General features: G+C 53.0%; 1 protein-coding gene across 1 annotated transcript; it reads left to right on the plus strand.

Annotated features, from left to right (window-relative positions):
- The first annotated feature begins 8,020 nt into the window (after positions 1-8,020).
- On the plus strand, positions 8,021-8,904 carry ASPRV1 (aspartic peptidase retroviral like 1). The gene has a single exon (XM_060309056.1). The coding sequence runs from the start codon at positions 8,125-8,127 to the stop codon at positions 8,902-8,904; it is 780 nt and encodes a 259-aa protein (XP_060165039.1). The 5' UTR covers positions 8,021-8,124.
- The last annotated feature ends 8,348 nt before the right edge of the window (positions 8,905-17,252 follow it).

Raw genomic sequence — 17,252 nt, forward strand, 5'->3', positions numbered from 1 at the left:
AAAAAAAAGTTTGAATACAGTGGTCTACCAGATGAAGACAGCACTGCCAGCCTGACGTGCAAAGCCACAGAGGAGAGGCAATTGCTGAGGGAGAGCAGGCAGTGCTTCCTGGGAAAAGGGTGAAGGTGAGCAGGGTTTAGAGGATAGATGAGCAGAGGGAATGACATGAACAAAGACCCCAAAAGACCACGACCTTCATGCCTAGGTTGTGCTGGTGCTCCAACTAGGAATGGGTCTGGTCCTGGCCTCCAGGACCTTGCAGGTGGCATGAGGACTGCAGTCCCTGTGATGGGAGCTTGGAGGAGAGAACCCTTAAGTCTGTCAGGGAAATCAAGGAAGACCTCCTGGAGGTGGCAATACCTTAGCTGACTTCTGAGGAAAGAGCTGGAGTTCACCAGGGGAACAGGGGTGTGGGCAAGGCTTGCCTGGCCAAGTGAGTGACTTGTGAAAAGGCATGAAAAGCTCCTCATGCTTGGGGATACAAGTCATCTGATGTAGGTGGAGCGTGAGCTAGGGAGGGGCCTCACGTACCATGTTGAGAGTCAGGATTTTGTTTTGGCCTGAGGAGCCACGGAGGAATTTTGCGCAGAAGAATGCAATGAGTATACTTCCATCTCAGGACTCTGGCAGCCCTAGGAGAGTGGATTACCAGGGAGGGGACAGCAGGGAGGGGACTACTGCAGCAGTTGGGCCTGAGGTAGGGCAGTCGGGGTGCAGAGGGTGGGCAGGATGGGGGGACTCAGGAGGAGCCAGCAGAACAAGGCCACCCATCAGCTTACTGAATGGGCAGCGAGACGAGGGGGGAGGCGAGGATGACTCCAGCGTGGCTGACTTGGGAAACTGGCTGGATGGTGGTGCCTTTTGCTCAGATAACACATGAGGCAGAGCAGGTCTAGGCAGGAGACAATGCATTTAGTGTGGAAAGTGGCACTTGTAGGTGGGTGTGGCATGTAGCAAGGGGGCTAGGTTAGGCCAGGGGTACAGGCGGGGGAGAGTGAGAGAGAAAGGGCCGTAGAGGGAGCCTCGGAGAAAGGCGCCATGAAAGACTGAGGAGAATGGTCTTTGAGGCACAAGGTCAAAAAACTTGGGTCCCAGGAGCCAATGGGGCAGAAAAGACCTAGGAAGAAAAGCAGCAAGGCAAACGCTTAGGAAAATCAGATATCCCCAGGGGCTCCTGCGATGCGGCCATTGGGAAGCCACTGACACCCTTGGCAAGGGCATAGCTCAGGGTGGAGGGGCAGAAGGCAGCGGCTTGGGGAGTGAGTGGAGCGGACACGGAGAGACAGAGGGAAGCGGGCTGCTCTAGACCACATGGCACCTTTGTGCGAGTTGGAGGGGCCCCTCCTTCCTCCAGACAGATCTGGAGCACACTGGCTTGGGGTGGGGAGGGACGTGGGTGGCCTTCAGCCCCATGCGCCCCGCAGTGGGGCATCTGCATGCCGTGGCCCTGCGAGTGTGGACCAGCCCTGCTAGAAACTGACTGGGCAGGAAGGAGGAAGATAGTCATTGACCAAGGGGAATGCTGGATCACGTGAGGGAGTATTTTTTAGGATGTGAGAGCCTAGCGCACGCTGGCTCGGATGAGGGAGGGGAGCCCATGAAGAAACAGAGTACAGGACCGGGGCCTGCAACAGGAAGCTAGGTGGGAGCCTGGGCAGGAGGAAGCAAGCCTGGTATCCCTGCCGGGGGTCTGGGGAGCCGGTCGCTGAAGGGGAGCAGGGCTGTGCGCCTGGGGCGCGGTGTGCCGGCGGGTGCTGCAGGCAGCACTGAGCTGAGAACCTCGGCTCTGGGGCTTGGGAGAGGACGCCCAGCAGGGACCCTGCGCTTACCTGTCCTGAGTGACCAGCGGCTCCGGTGACCGAGACCGGGCGACGTGCAGACTGCCGGACAGCGGGCCTAGAACCGGCCAGGCTGCGGAGGGTCTTGGCACAGAGCTTTTGTGTACTTAGTATTTTACTTTCTATGATAGAACATTTTTGAACACACCCGAAAGTTGTGGAAAACTCAGATGAACCCTCTTACACCTACCATTTAGTTTCAACAGTTATTACTATTGTCAGTGTTATTTTATTACCACTCCTTTAAGTGCCTTTTTAAAAATTTAAAAAAAAATTATTAGACTTTATTTTTTAGAGCAGTTTTAGGTTCACAGCCAAATTGATCTGAAGGTACAGCGATTTCCCATCTACCCCCGCTTAAAATCTTTTTTTACTTGAAAATAATTTTAAACTTACAGAACTTGCAAGAAGCTTCTTTATTTTTAAATAGTGTTTTTTTTATTAGAGGATATATTCTCAGAATGGATACAGAAGAAAACTGAGATCTTCATGAGCCTACCACCCAGAAAAAAGTACTGTCATTGTTTTGTTGTCTTTCCTTCCAGTCTTTTTTCTATGCTTACATTTGTATTTTCTGTCGGACTGTTGTATCCAGAGACTAACTGGCTTCCTGGTCTGGTGTGTCCACATGAGCCGGCTCAGTCCCAGGGCCTTCCCCCTCAAATCCCTCCAGAGAGCCTGCCGAGAGCAACCACAAATCAATCTGAGTTTGTGATTTGTGGCTGCCCTCATTCCCCGGGCTCCTCTCTGGTGCTCCTTTAATTTTGGTTTTTCTTGGGTGATATTGGTTGGTTTCTGGTGGGATGAGGTGCTCATCTCTCTGGAATTGGGACGTCTGCGTCTGAGTCTTTCTCCCCCGCTCACCTGAGAACTCTGTGAGTGGAGGGCTCAGATCTGATTCAGCGCTCAATGTGAAGCAGAAATAAGTCTAGAATTGAATCAACCTGCTTCTTTGGCATTGCCCAAAGAACTGCAGACTCAGAGTGATTTACACTAATTTACAGCCACCAGCACGGTGTCTGGCACAGAGTAGGCGCTCGATAAATGTGTTACTGCTGCTACCGATAACCTAGAGATTTCCATCCTGGTCAGGGTTCTGCTGGGTTTTCCTCCTTCCCTTTCCCACCCTCCCCTTCCTTCCTCCGGATGGTAAAGAGACCATTCTGACATGCCAGAGGGAAGGTGCCCCCCTTTGTCCCCCCATCGTCTGTAAGTTAGGAGCAAAGCTGAGTTGACAATGGATCCAAAAGAAACAGCTCCTGTGCTGAGGCTATGTTATATGCTTGCACGGCTCAAGATACCAGTTATCATTAGCAGCAATTAAAACTGTTTCAGGATCAGTTCAGAGCTGCCTTGGAGGTATTTTAAGTTGGACAAAAGTCCTCCACGTGTCTAGCTTTGAGCCAAGTTTCCTGGTGTCGTTAGAAGCCCCCTTGTATTTGGAGACTGCAGTCTATATATTTTGAATGCCTGAATATTTCATAAATTTTAAGGGTGTTTGTCCAAAGCGGTTTGGATTACATGATGAGTCCCACTCCCAGCCTCAGTTAAGTGGAGGGGAGCGTGGAGATGGGAGAGGAGGGGAATCTGCCTGGGGTCTTTCCTTAGAGCCAGTCCCTCTGGCCAGGCAGAACCCCTGGGCTTCTGTGGCCCAGAGGGAGGGTGGCAGAAGGGATGAGGGCATGACCTTCTAGGGTTGGGGCATCAGGAAATGGGAAGAAGGCGGGAACCCAGTTTGGAGGGCTGGGATGTGAGGAGGGGTGTGGGGAGGCCTTCCGAACACCTTAAGAAGTCTTCGTATTTGACTGAAAGCTAAGAACAGGGTAAGAACCGGTTTTGGCGTGTTGAACTTCTAGGGAGTTAGTCAGCAACTTGTTTTGACCGACTGTTGGTTGGCCCTGGTCTTGACCCTTGGCCTGGAGCGCTGCAGGTGGCACTGGGGCCTCAGATCACTGTTCTCTAAACATCTCGGGGACCCTCCAGGGTGACGATGGGCACCAGGCATCCTGCTGCCTGCTGACAGAGTGGATTCAGCCGGTGGGCTGAGCGGAGCGGCTTCTGGGTGGAAGGCTGTTAAACCAGGTGGTAAAGGAGTTGCAGGGCGACCCAAATGGGAGGAAGAGGTTCTGGAACAGCGGAGAACGGGAGCAGGGAAGGCCGGGCAGGAATTCCTTGTCGCTGAGCTGTGCCCAGGACCCAGGAGGGGGACCAGGCAAGGAAAAGCTGTCCTGCCCCATAGCCTCTGGCTACAGTTGGTGTGAGTGCTGGGCACTTCCCACTCAGCAACAGCGGGGCTGGGAGTTGAGGGTTTGTGGTTTGGAAATAAGGAACCCGCTGGTGCCTTGGGTTTCCCCACAGGCTTTGCTTTGGTCAGAGCCCACCCAGACTCCCTTGGGCTCTGCTCTGAATCCCTAACTGGATTTTTATGCAGAATTCACCTCTTTGCCCCTCTTTGCTGCTTGAGGACCTGATGCCACGACCCACTGAAGGGAAACCCTGGAAGCAGCTGGGACCCCGCTCCCGGGAGCTGTGCCATCACCCCTCCCCAGCCCCGCACTCACGCCAACCCCGGGATGGGGCCTCGGGAGGGACGAGCCGGGGCGGGAGCTACTTGGAGTGGGGCAGGCCGAGGGGAGCTTGCTGGTGGTGGCAGAGCCCAGAGGTAGGAAGGATGGAGGGAGTCGTGTCCTCGGCTCCGCACAGTGGAGGAAGGGCAGAAGGCGGGAGGACCCACTCTCAAAGTGGCGTGGCCGTGACTGGGTCTGCTCCTGGGGGTCAGCCTGCATATACACGTCGGCCTTAAACTCTTCGAAACTGGGCTGTTAAACATCTGCATCCTGGTTTCATCAGCTTGTAAGCCGTGGTGACGGGACCTGCCTAGTTTTCTGGGCCAGTAAGCGTGCCCAGAGGCTCATAAACATCAGGTAAAATACGATATTAGCACTCGGTGTAAATGTGCATGCAAAGAAATCTGTGAAACGAAAGGTGGGGGCTGAATTCGGTATGCATGTTACGCAGTTTCTTTTTTTTTGTTTGTTTTATTTTGCGGTACGCGGGCCTCTCACTGTTGTGGCCCCTCCCGTTGCGGAGCACAGGCTCCGGACGCGCAGGCTCAGCGGCCATGGCTCACGGGCCCAGCCGCTCCGCGGTATGTGGGATCTTCCCGGACCGGGGCACGAACCCGTGTCCCCTGCATCGGCAGGCGGACTCTCAACCACTGCGCCACCAGGGAAGCCTATGCAATTGCTTAGTGGTTTTGAACCGAGAATGGTAGTGTGACTGCGTGCTGGGGGTGGGTTTTACATGTGCAGGATGTGTGCACAGTGTGTGGGGAGTGCATTTCTGTGGACATGTATGTGTGAGGCGGGGTAAGGAGGGCGTTTGTCTCCTGTGTGTGTGTGTGTGTGTGTGTGTGTCTGTGTGTGTGTGTGTGTGTGTGTGTGTGTGTGTGTGTGTGGAGAGAAGTCCCAGCAGATTGGATGGAGACAAAACCAGCTACATAATTTACAGGGCCTGGTGCAAAATGAGTGTTCAGCCTCTTGTTCCAAACTATTGGGAATTTCAAGACAGCAACAGCAGAGCCTCCGAACAAGCTCGGGCCCCGCTGAGTGCAGAGCACCCGTGACTCCCCAGATCGAATGCCCGTGAAGCGGTCCCAGTTAAAGCACCTTCTGTGTCCCCTCAGCCTTCTTTTCCTGCCTTGAACAATCCTTAAATCCCCGCCTGCTCACTCCCCATCCAGCTCCCAGGGTGACCTTGATCTTGGGAGTGTGAGGCACCCACCAGAGCCCGCGTGCCCAGCAAGGGCTGGTGGTGCCCTTCTTTCCCTCCTGGTGTTGCAGTCTGGGCCTCACGGGGGGCCCCAGACTCCATAAAGTGTCTCCAGGCTCTTTGCTCAAAATGATCTCCTGAGAACGTGCGGTTGCCCTCCCAGGCCCCCCTTGCACCCCCTGCACCCTGGGGCCCTGCCCACCACCCTGGGGACTTGAGGGCTCAGGCTCCTCCTCGGGCCCCCAGTGTGGCCCCAGCAGTTGTCAGGAAGCAGACACAGGGACGAGAAGGAGGCACGCAGTTTTGGGGGTGCCCCAGTGCCCACCAAGCGCGTCAGCTGGCAAGCCACCTTGCCTCTTACTTCCCTCGGTCACATGCCAGCCTCTTCACTCCTTCCCACTTCCAGGGGACCAGGTGTTCGGGGTGACGAATACCGGGGAGCCACAGAGCCACTAGGTCCGTTCCCTGGGCCACAGAACAACACCCATTCCAGGGACTGGGAGTCTGTTGACAAACGTCCACTTGCAGAAGGGGCTTCCTGGTCTTGTGGGTGCAGGGCCATTCCTCTGGGTACAGGTTTTGCGTTATGCAATCTTCTCGGAGACCCACCTGCCCTTGACACCTTCCCACTGACTCCACTTCCCCCTCCTCTGGGCTCCTGGAATGGCATGATGGCCCCACCTCAGCCAGGCAGCTGTGACGAGAGGTGTTGACCCAGCTGCCTCTGTGCTGGTTCACTGTGTCAGGTGGAAGAGACTGACACAGCCGCAGGGACTAAGGGTCTTTCGGCATGGTCCGGGACCCTGGGACCGTCCATAGGCAGGACTGGAGCCTGGGGCCTCTGGAATTCAGCCAGGCACTGGGTGATCGGTGGTACAGGCGGCTGGTGAGAAACAGGCTCTGGGCAAGGAAAAACAGCCCAGAGCCACAGGTGTGCCACTGCTTCTCGCTCCTCTCCTGTGTTCATCTCTCCTGTTTGGTGATGGTACTCAGCCAGGCCTGGAGCCCAGCAGAGAGCACCTGCTGGCCCCAGAGTAAGTTTCTACGGGGCCTGGAGACAGACGTGCACGTGCATGAGACGGACTTGTGAACGGACCAGCACAGCCAACGCATGGCTCAACGGGGAGCAGGTACACCAGCGAGGGCGGAGTAGAGGGCTCCATGGAGGGGCGACATCTGAACGGGGTCATACATGTGGGTCCCCCAACAGCTCCGGTCACCCTGCGCAGGCCCGAGTCAGGCTCCAGCCCTAGGACTCCCAGATCTGCCTTCTGGGCATCCATGGGGTGGCCCGGGGTGGCCCTCCACCCTCCCGCACCCTCCCCCTGCAAGAGGTCCCACAGCCAACCTCCTCCATCCAAAGCCTTCCAGACTCTCACCACTGGCTTTGCCAACATGGTGGACGTTTCCCCCTCTTGGAACACAAAGGAGTGGAATTCCCTGGCTGCTCTTTCCACGAATGACTGGGTGAGGGAATGGACTACAGCACCTGGGGAAGGGGCTCTTGGAAGGTTCCCGGAAGGTGAGAGAGGAGGAGCCCATGGTGGGGCCCACCCAGAGCTAGAGCAGGAGCCCGACTCCGGATTCTGGACCCCACTCCCATAAGTGCAAGATACGCACCAGCCCACTGCAAGGCCCTAATGTGGGTGTGCGGGCCAAGGCTTAGCCCGCAAACACGCCGACTCTGAATTAGGTGTGATCAACGAGGGAAAGTCACTCTAACAATTGCGTTCATGGAAAATGTGTGGGTCCCCTCATTTGAGAATCGATTTATTTCTGGACATTCTTGATTCTGGGACTCTCTTCCACCTCCCTCTCCAGTGAATCTTACGGGATTCTCTACTTGGTTCAGAACGCACGAGAAACACCTAGCCCTCGCCACACGGAGCAGAAGCGCGATAAATGTAAGCTCCTTTCCCTTAACCACTCAGAGGGGTCACTCGAGGTTGATGCAAAGGGGCTTCTGCAGTCTAGAAGCTGATGGGCCTCTGGTCCCTGCCACCCCCTTCCTTCTCCAGCTGATGACAAACACCTGGATATCGTAACATCCCCTGTTGTCCTCATCTGTTATTCTGGGACATAGGCTGGGGAGGGTACCTGAGTAGGGCCCCTCTGACCCAGGCTGGCCTTCCTTGCAATGTGGCTGGCAGGTACCCGTCCCGATGACGAATGCAGGAGGGTGAGGTACTGATCCTGCTAGATGGACAGGGTGCTGGCAGGAGGGTAGGAGGAGCAGGGCGGAGCTTCCAGAACAAAGGCAAATGGGGAGCCCTGGGGGCTCAGGCTAGGCATCAAAAAGGCTCTGCAGAGTGAGCAGGCTACAGCAGCTCTCCGTCTCTGCACCCAGCAGTCGGTCAGACAGTCCTCACCTGTTCCCTTCTGCCTGCCCATGGCGAATACCGAGCAACACTTTGCTTAGAGAGGCCTCGTGTCCAGCGTGATTGCACCGACGCTGCTCTGTGGCTTTCTCTGCCTGGTGTGGGTTGCTGCTGCAGTTCCAGAGGAAAGCAGAGGGATGGCCGAGAGTGCAGCCAGGAGCTGGGAGGGCCACCGGGAGCATGCCTTTGTCCTGGAGCCTTTTGATGGAGCCAATGTGGCCCCGCACCTCTGGCTGAACCGCTTTGAGGTCATCAGTGACCTCAGCCATTGGGACCACGCCACCAAGCTGAGGTTCCTGAAAGAGTCCCTCAGGGGAGACGCCCTGGAGGCCTACAGTGGACTCAGTCCTGAGGACCAGGGGGAATACGGGGCTGTGAAAGAGGCCCTCCTGAAGACCACTGGGGGACCCGGGGCGGCCCACAGCTACCAGCCCAAGGAGATCCTCTTTGCCAACAGCATGGGTAAGGGCTACTACCTCAAGGGGAAAATTGGCGACGTGCCCGTGAGTTTCCTGGTGGACTCTGGGGCCCAGGTCTCCGTGGTCCACCCGCGCTTGTGGAAGGAAGTCACCGGTGGCGACCTGGATACCCTGCGACCCTTTGAGAATGTGGTGAAAGTGGCCAACGGGGCTGAAATGAAGATCCTGGGTGTCTGGGATACAGTGATATCCCTGGGCAAGCTGAAGCTGAAGGCGGCTTTCCTAGTGGCCAACGCAAGTGCCGAAGACGCCATCATTGGGACCGACCTGCTCCAGGACCACAACGCCGTCCTGGACTTCGAGCATCGCACGTGCACACTGCAAGGGAAGAAGTTCCGCCTTCTGCCTGTAGGAGGGTCCCTGGAAGACGAGTTCGACCTGGAGTTCATAGAGGAGGAGCTCTACTCAGAGGAGGGGCGGCAGCAGCTCCCCTATTGAGAAGCCCCCTTTGCCTCACCCCCCAGATACTGGCGGGAGGACCCACCACGGTGGAGGGGATGGGCACATATCCTCAGGGGTCACTCGGCTTGGCCAGCCCTCTTACACCCACCCTTGCCTTCCTGCTCCTCCTTTGCAGGGCCCTTAATCTGCCCCTGATGGGGGAGGCTTCCATGGGAAAAGGAACAGGTGAGGGAGAGCAGGCTGGCTTTCTTGGGGGCGGTGGCGGGTCCTCGTGGCTGTCAAGCTGCTGCTGGTGGCAAAGACTTGGAGGCTAGAAGAAGGTTCCAAGAAGGCTAGAAATGATTATCTTTGGGAGAGGACTGGGGGACGCCTTCAGGTTCCCTGAGATGTGGCTCAGTCACCTTTGGGCCCAGGTAGCCTGTCTCGGCTGGGCTGGGTCCTGGCTGCAGGGTCCTTACAAGCAAGACCCAGCCCTCATGGTGTGGGTCACAGCTGCCCTGGGGTTCTTCACTGTTGGGTCTTCCCACCTGCACAATGTGTGTTTCTTTCTGTGATTTGCTTCGAAACCCATTGATCCTTGTGCCAATAATTCATTACTTCAAAAACCAATAAAGGTTGACTCATGGGAAAACCATGTAATGTGCTTATTGGGGATGAGTGGAATGGATGTGAGAGGGTGGGGAAAATACGCAGTGAACGGAGAACAGAAGGAAGGTTCAAGTATTTACGGAGGGTCTCACTTGGAGATAGAAGAGAATACATATACAGTGACGATATATCTTGGATTTTCCAAGACAGCCTCAATTTCAAATATCTTGACTTATTCCCTCCATAATTCTTGTCATTTCTAATCTAATCGTGATTCCTCTAATCATTACAAACTACAATATTTTAGTATCCAAACTGACTCTTATAGCCAAGAGTGACCCTAAAGTTGTGGTCTTGATTGGGGGTTGGAAAATTATGGTTATTGTAAACAACTGAGAAAGTATCTGCCTGCGAAATAGGTTCTTACAGCCGCCTGGGATCCAGGACTTGGAGGCAGAAAGCAAGGCCGGGGGCCAGGTGTTAACCTGCATGGGGCGCCCAAGGGCATCTGGAGGGTAGAGGGGGCCGGGCGGTGGGAGGACATTCTAGATCCAGAAAATGGGGTCATCCCTCTTAAGGGCCTACCTCGTATTTGCTTCCAAGTTCCTGGCCCTCTCTCTAGAACTCAGCAAGGCTGGGAATCTGAAGACTCCCTGGTCCAAAGGGAGACGAAGTGTGCAAAGCTTCAAGACCTTTTGATGGGAGGCAGGAAGGGCATCTTCCCTTCATGAGGATGGAATGAGCTTCTCCTGGGAGTTTCCACCTGGACATCCCTGAGGGAGAGAGAAACAGCCTGAGTGGGAACCAGAGGTGGGGACGAGCCTTCTAAGAAGCCTCTGGGGACTTGACCTTGAACCTATCTGAGCCGAGAGTGGCTGCTTGTCCCTCAGATTCCAGCTATGATTCTCCTGGGAACTGAGGCAACTGCTCAGCCCCTAACGCCTTTGATTACTGAAGCCCCTTCCCTGGGCAGCCCAACATCTTACCTGGAATTAGCTCCATCAGTTCCAGGGCACGTGGGGCCACAGGCAGTCCTGGATCTGGAAAGTCTTTCCCCAGGAACGCGAGGACTGGAGAAGGGGCAGCCCAGCCAGAGGTCTTGGCTTGCAGGGGAGAAGGAGAACTAGAGAAGGGGGTGGTCTCGTGGCATCCAGGTCCCCCATCCCCCTTCTCAACGTAGGTGACATCTCCCTGTGGCCTGGCTAGGTCCTTCAGATCCTAGCCCCCTGCTGGGCTGAAGGAGGGAGGGGAAAGAGTGGGTGGGAGGTGGACAGGGGAATGGGGAATTGGGCGCCAGGCCAGAGTTTCATGGCAACACCCAAGTGGTCCCCTCCCTGCAATTCCTCACGCAGACAGGGTGCCGAGCCCTGTCCTGGGTGAACAGGAACAGGGTGACCTGTGTCCCAGCTGCAGAGACCCTCCCTGCCCTGCTATGAGTGAGGAGAGCGCCTGATCACCGGGCTCTCAGCCAGCTCTCTCTCCTGGAGGAAAGTGAGCGCCTGGGGTGAGCCCAGCCAGACTGACACATCATGGCACGGGCCCCCGGGGAAGAAGGTACTAAGTGGTGGTTCTTACCTGGAGACCTGCTGCGTGTGTGTGTCGGGGGCCGGTTCCCAACGCAATTGTGTGCAGGGAACCTGAGGTGCAGGATGGGGACACTGCTCTCCTGAGAGCAGGGTGTCAAGGGGGAGGGGGAGGCTGGCAAGCAGCCAGGTAAAGTGGGTTTTGGCCACAAGTCACAGAGGGCTTGACCCCTGGGTGGGGAGTTCGCACCTGACTTGCACACAAGTGTCTGAACAGGGGAGGAGCATAGGAAGATTCACCTGGCTTCTGGGTAGAGGACAGAGTAAGGCAGCAGCAAAGAAGGCAGCTTGGAAGCCAGGGCAGTGTTCAGACTGAGGGTCTGAACTTGAGATGACAGATAGGAGGAGACAGATGCTGGCAAGGTCATCAAGGTCTAATCCTGCTGCCCATTAGAATCATCTGGGAAGACCAATTAACGATGCCTCTTCTGGTGGTCCTGAAGTGCAGCCAGGCTCCAGAACACCTGGTCTTAATCCCAGCTGTATCCACCCCCTTGTGACCCAAAGTGTGATCCCCGGACCGGCAGAAAGGCAGCGACAGCATCACCTGGGAGCTTGTCAGAAATGCAGGATCTCACCCCCACCCAGACACACAGCAGGGCCTGTACTGAGCAAAATCTCCAGGTGATTCTTAGGCACACAAATGTTTGAAAATCCCTGGCCTAGAACACTCTGATACCTCTAGTTAAGGGGCAACTCACGGCCCCCACCAGACACACTCTAGTAATGACCACCTTACACTGAATGCCTACTAATTCCACCAACTGTGCTAGGTAATTCTTCATGCTTTTATCCAGCAAACATTTATTTTATTTTTGAGCTTTTGTTTTGCTATAACTCCAGACTTACTGAAGAGCTGCAAGAGTAGCACAAAGAATTTCCATATATGGTTCACCTGCTTTCTCCAAATATTAACATTTTACCAATTAACTTTATCATTCGCTCTCACATTCTCCATATCTAGATGTGTATGAACTGTTTGAAAATTGCAAATAGGATATACATGTACCTCTAAATACTTTAGTGTTTATTTCCTAATAAACAAGGAATTCTCTTATATAACCACAACACAAGGATCAAAATCAGGAAATTAACATTGACATGATATTACTATTATCTAATCTACAGACCTTATTACGTTTTCCCAATTGTATCAATAATGACCTTTATAGTGAAAGAAGACAATTGTTTTCTGATCCAGGATCCCATTCAGTCACGTAGCATTGAGTGGTCATGTCTCTTTAGCAACCTCTAATGTGAACAAGTCCTCAGTCTGTCTGTGTCTTTCATAACCTTGACATTTATGAAGAGGCCTGGTCAGTTATTTTGTAGAATGAGAATCTACATTTGGATGACTCTGATATCTTCTCAGGATTAGATTCAGGTTAAGCGTTTCGGGCAGGAATACCTAAAAGTGATATTGTGTCCTTCTCAGTGGATCATATCAGGAGGCATGGGATACCTATTTGTTCCATTACTGGTGATATTAACTTTAATTAATTGGTCAAAGTGGTGTCTGCCAGGTTTCCCCCTGTAAACTGCATGTATTTTCCCTGTATAATTTTTTTATTAATTAATTAATTTATTTATTTTTGGCTGTGTTGGGTCTTCGTTGCCAAGCACTGGCTTTCTCTAGCTGTGGCGAGCAGGGGCTGCTCTTTCCTGCGGTACACGGGCTTCTCACTGCGGTGGCTTCTCTTGTTGTGGAGCTCAGGATCTAGGCGCGTGGGTGTCAGTAGTTGTGGTGCGCAGGCTTCAGTAGTTGTGGCGCACGGGCTTCAGTATTTGTGGCACGTGGGCTCAGTAGTTGTGGTTTGCGGGCTCTACAGCGCAGGCTCGGTAGTTGTGGCGCACAGGCTTAGTTGCTCCGCGGCATGTGAGACCTTCCTGGACCAGGGCTCGAACCCACGTCCCCTGCATTTGCAGGCGCATTCTTAACCAGTGCGCCACCAGGGAAGTCCCCTTCCCTGTGTAATTAATGAGTGTCTTCTGGGTTGATGCTCTGAGACTATATAAGTAGGCTTTCTCATCAGTCACCCGCTAGATCTGTTGATGATCCTTGCCTGCCCATGGTGATTTTCTAATTCTACCCTTCTACATTTGTTAGTTGGCACTCAACTCTAAAGAAGAGTTTTCCCTTCCTGTTTGTTTGTTATTTATTTATATAATTGTAGGCTCACAGACGCTTGTTTTATTCAGTGAGTTATACTCTGTTACTACCACTATTTATTTTGATGCTCAAGTTGTTTTAAATTTGGCCTCGGGGAACTCTTCAAACTGGTTTCTGTCTTCTTGGCACATGTCCCCACCATCATCTGAACGCTTCTTTATTCTCTGTCACAAGATGTTCTAGGTTCATCTTGTACCTTCCCTGTACCACCCCTGAAATTGGCCGTTTCTCCAAGGAGCCCTGGTTCCTTTTGGTGGAGTCTGGTATTTAGAAACCAGGATCTGGGGGTTGGGTGTGCTTATTACTACTAGGGTGTCACTACTCCTAGATCCTCTCAGTGGTCAGAAAAAATATAGTACATCTACGTATGTTTCTGTGTCTATCTGTATATATCTGTATATATACTCTCTCTCTATATTTAAAATATGAGTTCATACTGAACCTCCAATTCCAATGCAGCATCACAGCGTTTATTCTAATCTTCCCCCTTTCCATATTTGCAACTTCTTTCTCCAAGGAGAAACCTGACTCCAGGTTACTTATTTGCTCTACCCTAAATACCCATAAAGTAGTTTCAGCATTGCTAACCCGTAGCCTATGAAAAACAAACCCAGAAGCAACCAGTTATTAATCACCTACTCAGTGCCAGGTGTGGCTGGGCCTTGGCAGCAAATAAACTTCATAAACGATGAAATCAGACTGCAGTTATCATAAGGAGAGCTAAGGCTCCCAGCTATGCTTAGGTGCCAGTCTATGGCTATTACTTTACCTTGAGGACACAGTGTGTCCATCAGGAGGGCAGCTGAGGGAGTGGCCAGCCTCAACATCCCCAGACAGGTGACCTGGCCTGCCCACCTGGTCCTCAGCCCCCCGAGGAGACGCTGAGGCAGCTGTCAGGGCTGATGCCGCCACATGTTCCAGTCCCGTCGGTCACTGTCCTGGCCAGAGTCCACTGTTGCCGAGCAACCCTGCATAATGAATGTGGCTTCCATGGCTGGGCCACAGAGGGGGAACCCTGGTCCGGCCACTCTAGCCACCCACTCCGCCCAGCTGTTGTTTCTCACTGTGGGCTCATAAATCGGTTCTCAAGTTCTGACTGCTCAGATTCTGTGGGCCAGCCCCCCCCCCGCCAAGCCTGGATGGGGGTGAATTCTCCACCTGTCGCCTGTGGGACTCGCCTGGGGCTGGCCTTGCCCTGCCCCTTCTCTCTGAGCTCCCGTTAGAGCGTCTTCCAGTCCTGGGAAGTGTGTGAAGTGAGCCCTGCCCTCTAGGGATTTACAGTCTGAAGAGGGAGACCGCCAGGCAAAGGAACCCCGGATCTTAGAGTGGCCCGGTGTCGCGTCCCCTCCTCACTCCCATCTGTGCAGGGGCAGAGGGAGGGTCACGTGGTGGGGCTGAGGGCCAGGAAGCGTTCCACAGAGGAGGTCTTTAAGCTGAGTCTCAAAAGACAAGTGGTTGCTTTCCAAGACGATGCAGGGCAGAGGGAGAAATGTGAGGGGCGAGAGGGAGGCAAGCCGGGCTGGTGCCGGCTAACGGGGTGACTGGGGCAGCGGAGACAGAGGGCCAGGTGGGAGGGGCCTGCACGGCCTTTGAGGAAACTCCAGAAGGCCAGGGATAGCCAACGCCGGATTTCTTCACCTCTAAGAGGCAATCAGTTCAAAAGTGCATTATAAATTTAATACGTTTTGGAGAAAGAAAAAAATCAACCCTGTTAGCATTAATGTATGCACCCACGGTATATCCTGATTTAAAAAGCAGTAAAATGTGTTTGTGGCGGATGGGAGGGGGGGTGGCTGTGGGTCCTTAAGTAGAGAAAACACGTGACTTCATCTCAAGCACCAACTCAGACCCATGCAGCTGTCTGATGGGAGGTGCTGCACAGTATCCTGGGACTGTGTTCAGACACGGCCAGAAAGGTGCCGTGATCGATTAGTGCTGTCTGTCCCGGGAGCTAGTGTGGAGAATAAGCCCCTGCCTCCTCTGCTGTGTGCAATCAGGGGCTCTTCAACCTTAGGTAATGGGAAGGCAGGGAAGTGACACGGTGACATCTGTATTTGTAACACACCTGAGCCTCTCCACAAACTCAGAGATGTGTGAGAAATGTCATTAAAAAAATTTTTTTTTCCAAAATTAAAGCTAATTATGTCTAACTCTGAGCCCCCATTCAGCCAGGCTCTTAAGACAGTCACTCTCAGTCATTTTGGGGGCATTTCCTGCTCTGGATTGGGGAAAGGTCCCAGGATCTTATGTGGCACTGAAGCATGGAGGGGAGGGAGGCTGCAAGTCATAGATACCCATGTCTCCGTCCACAGGATCCCTCTAGGCCACGTGACTGTGCTGCTGTCTGTGCCATGCACAGTCGTACAAGGGGTCTGGGGTCCCGCCTTCCTAGGGACACCAGGCAGCCCCTCCCTGTGATGTCTTATCACTTCTCGGGATGAGGCTGCTGAGTGGTGTGTGGGTGTCACTTCTCTCCAGGACTGACTACTGTCTGTCCCCTGTCCAGTTAGATCTGTCCTCTTCATCTCCCCTCACTCACCCTGAGGCCACCCCGCATCTCCCGTCCTGGGCACTCCAACGAACATATCATCATCGTGGGTTTGGGCAGGTACAGAATACAGGAGGGGAAAGTATCTTCCGTCTTACAGGCAGCACTGACTCTTGGCCCAGTGATGTAAGAGAGCCCTGAAAGCCCTGGCTACTTGACTGAGATGGAAGGATCAGGAGCAAACCACACATTGGTATTTTCCTGTTCCACAGCCCACAGATAGGGCTCAGGGAATACGACAGGGTCAAGGGAGGTCGTCTGGTGGGGATTTTGTGCTGCTCGGGTGCTGGCTGACGAGGCTACGCAGGCTCAGTAGGGAAGGGGGCCGATTCCCAAGGTAACAAGGAGGAGGAACCAACAGGACTTGGGGACCTCAGTTACGGGGTGTGAGAGAGGGACAAGTCTAAGGCAGCAGTTCTCAGCTGGAGGCAGTTTTGCCCCCAGGGCACATTTGGCAATGTTTGAAGACCAGTTTGGCTGTTACAGCTTTGGGGGGTGTTGGGGGGGTGGGGAGGTTGCTAATGGCATCCTCCAGGGATTCTGCAAAGCGTCCTGCAGTGCACATGACACCCCCCACCCCACTCCCAACACAGAATTCCTCAGCCCCAGATGTCAGCAGTGCCGAGACTGAGAGAGTGGGCCTGACGTGACTCATAGGTACTGATGTGACCACTTCTTTCTAAATTTCAGGAAACCCCTGCAGTGTAGGTTTTATCCCCATTTAACCGATGGGGAAGTTGAAATTGGGAAAAGTTAGTCTGCCCAGCGTTGCTGTAATGGTAAGTGATTGAATGGTAAGTGATTATAGCGTTGCTGTAATGGTAAGTCAGGCAGGTTGAAGCCTGCCTGACTTTAGAATGTTCAATTCAGTCCACCGGAGCGGTTTGGACAAACAAAGATTTGGCTAAAATGAATTTAGGTTGTTTGCATTTATTATAAATAGAGCAAGGCAAGACAAAGTGGGTGAAAATGAATTTGAACAGCTGAAATGACCAACAAAGAGGTTAACTAAACAAGTGTGTAAGGTATTTGCAAAACTCATGAACATGTTAACTGTGGTTGGAAACATTCATTGTTTTTATCACATTTTTTTATGAAAAAAATTCACAAAAATCATCAAACAAGTAGAGGAGAAATATTGGCTGAAAATAAATTAGGAGGGGAAAAAAACCCCTAAATACCTTACCAAAGTTCCACGACCATTTTTTGATTGTTCCTTATTATTGCTTGATGATTTTTTTCATTGTTTAAATTCCTTTTAGTGTTTTTTTCTTCTTTCTTTTACAAAAGCAGTAGTGCTCATTATAGGAAAACCAGAAAATTAGGTCAATCCAAAAAAATATAAAGAAACATCATGAAGAACCCTGCACCCACTCACCCTCCCTACGTCAAATGTGGCATATTTTTCTAGATCTTTCTCTATAGACATTCATATGGATGTATTTTCCTTCATTCTTTCTCTTTCACTCTCTTTTCCTTTTCAAAAAGGAAATCC

This window comes from Globicephala melas, chromosome 12, assembly GCF_963455315.2.
Source record: "Globicephala melas chromosome 12, mGloMel1.2, whole genome shotgun sequence".
In the NCBI taxonomy this organism is placed as follows: domain Eukaryota; kingdom Metazoa; phylum Chordata; class Mammalia; order Artiodactyla; family Delphinidae; genus Globicephala; species Globicephala melas.

Coding starts and splice junctions, on each gene's coding strand:
- ASPRV1 (XM_060309056.1), top strand. CDS start 8,125: ATGGCCGAGAGTGCAGCCAGGAGCTGGGAGGGCCACCGGGAGCATGCC.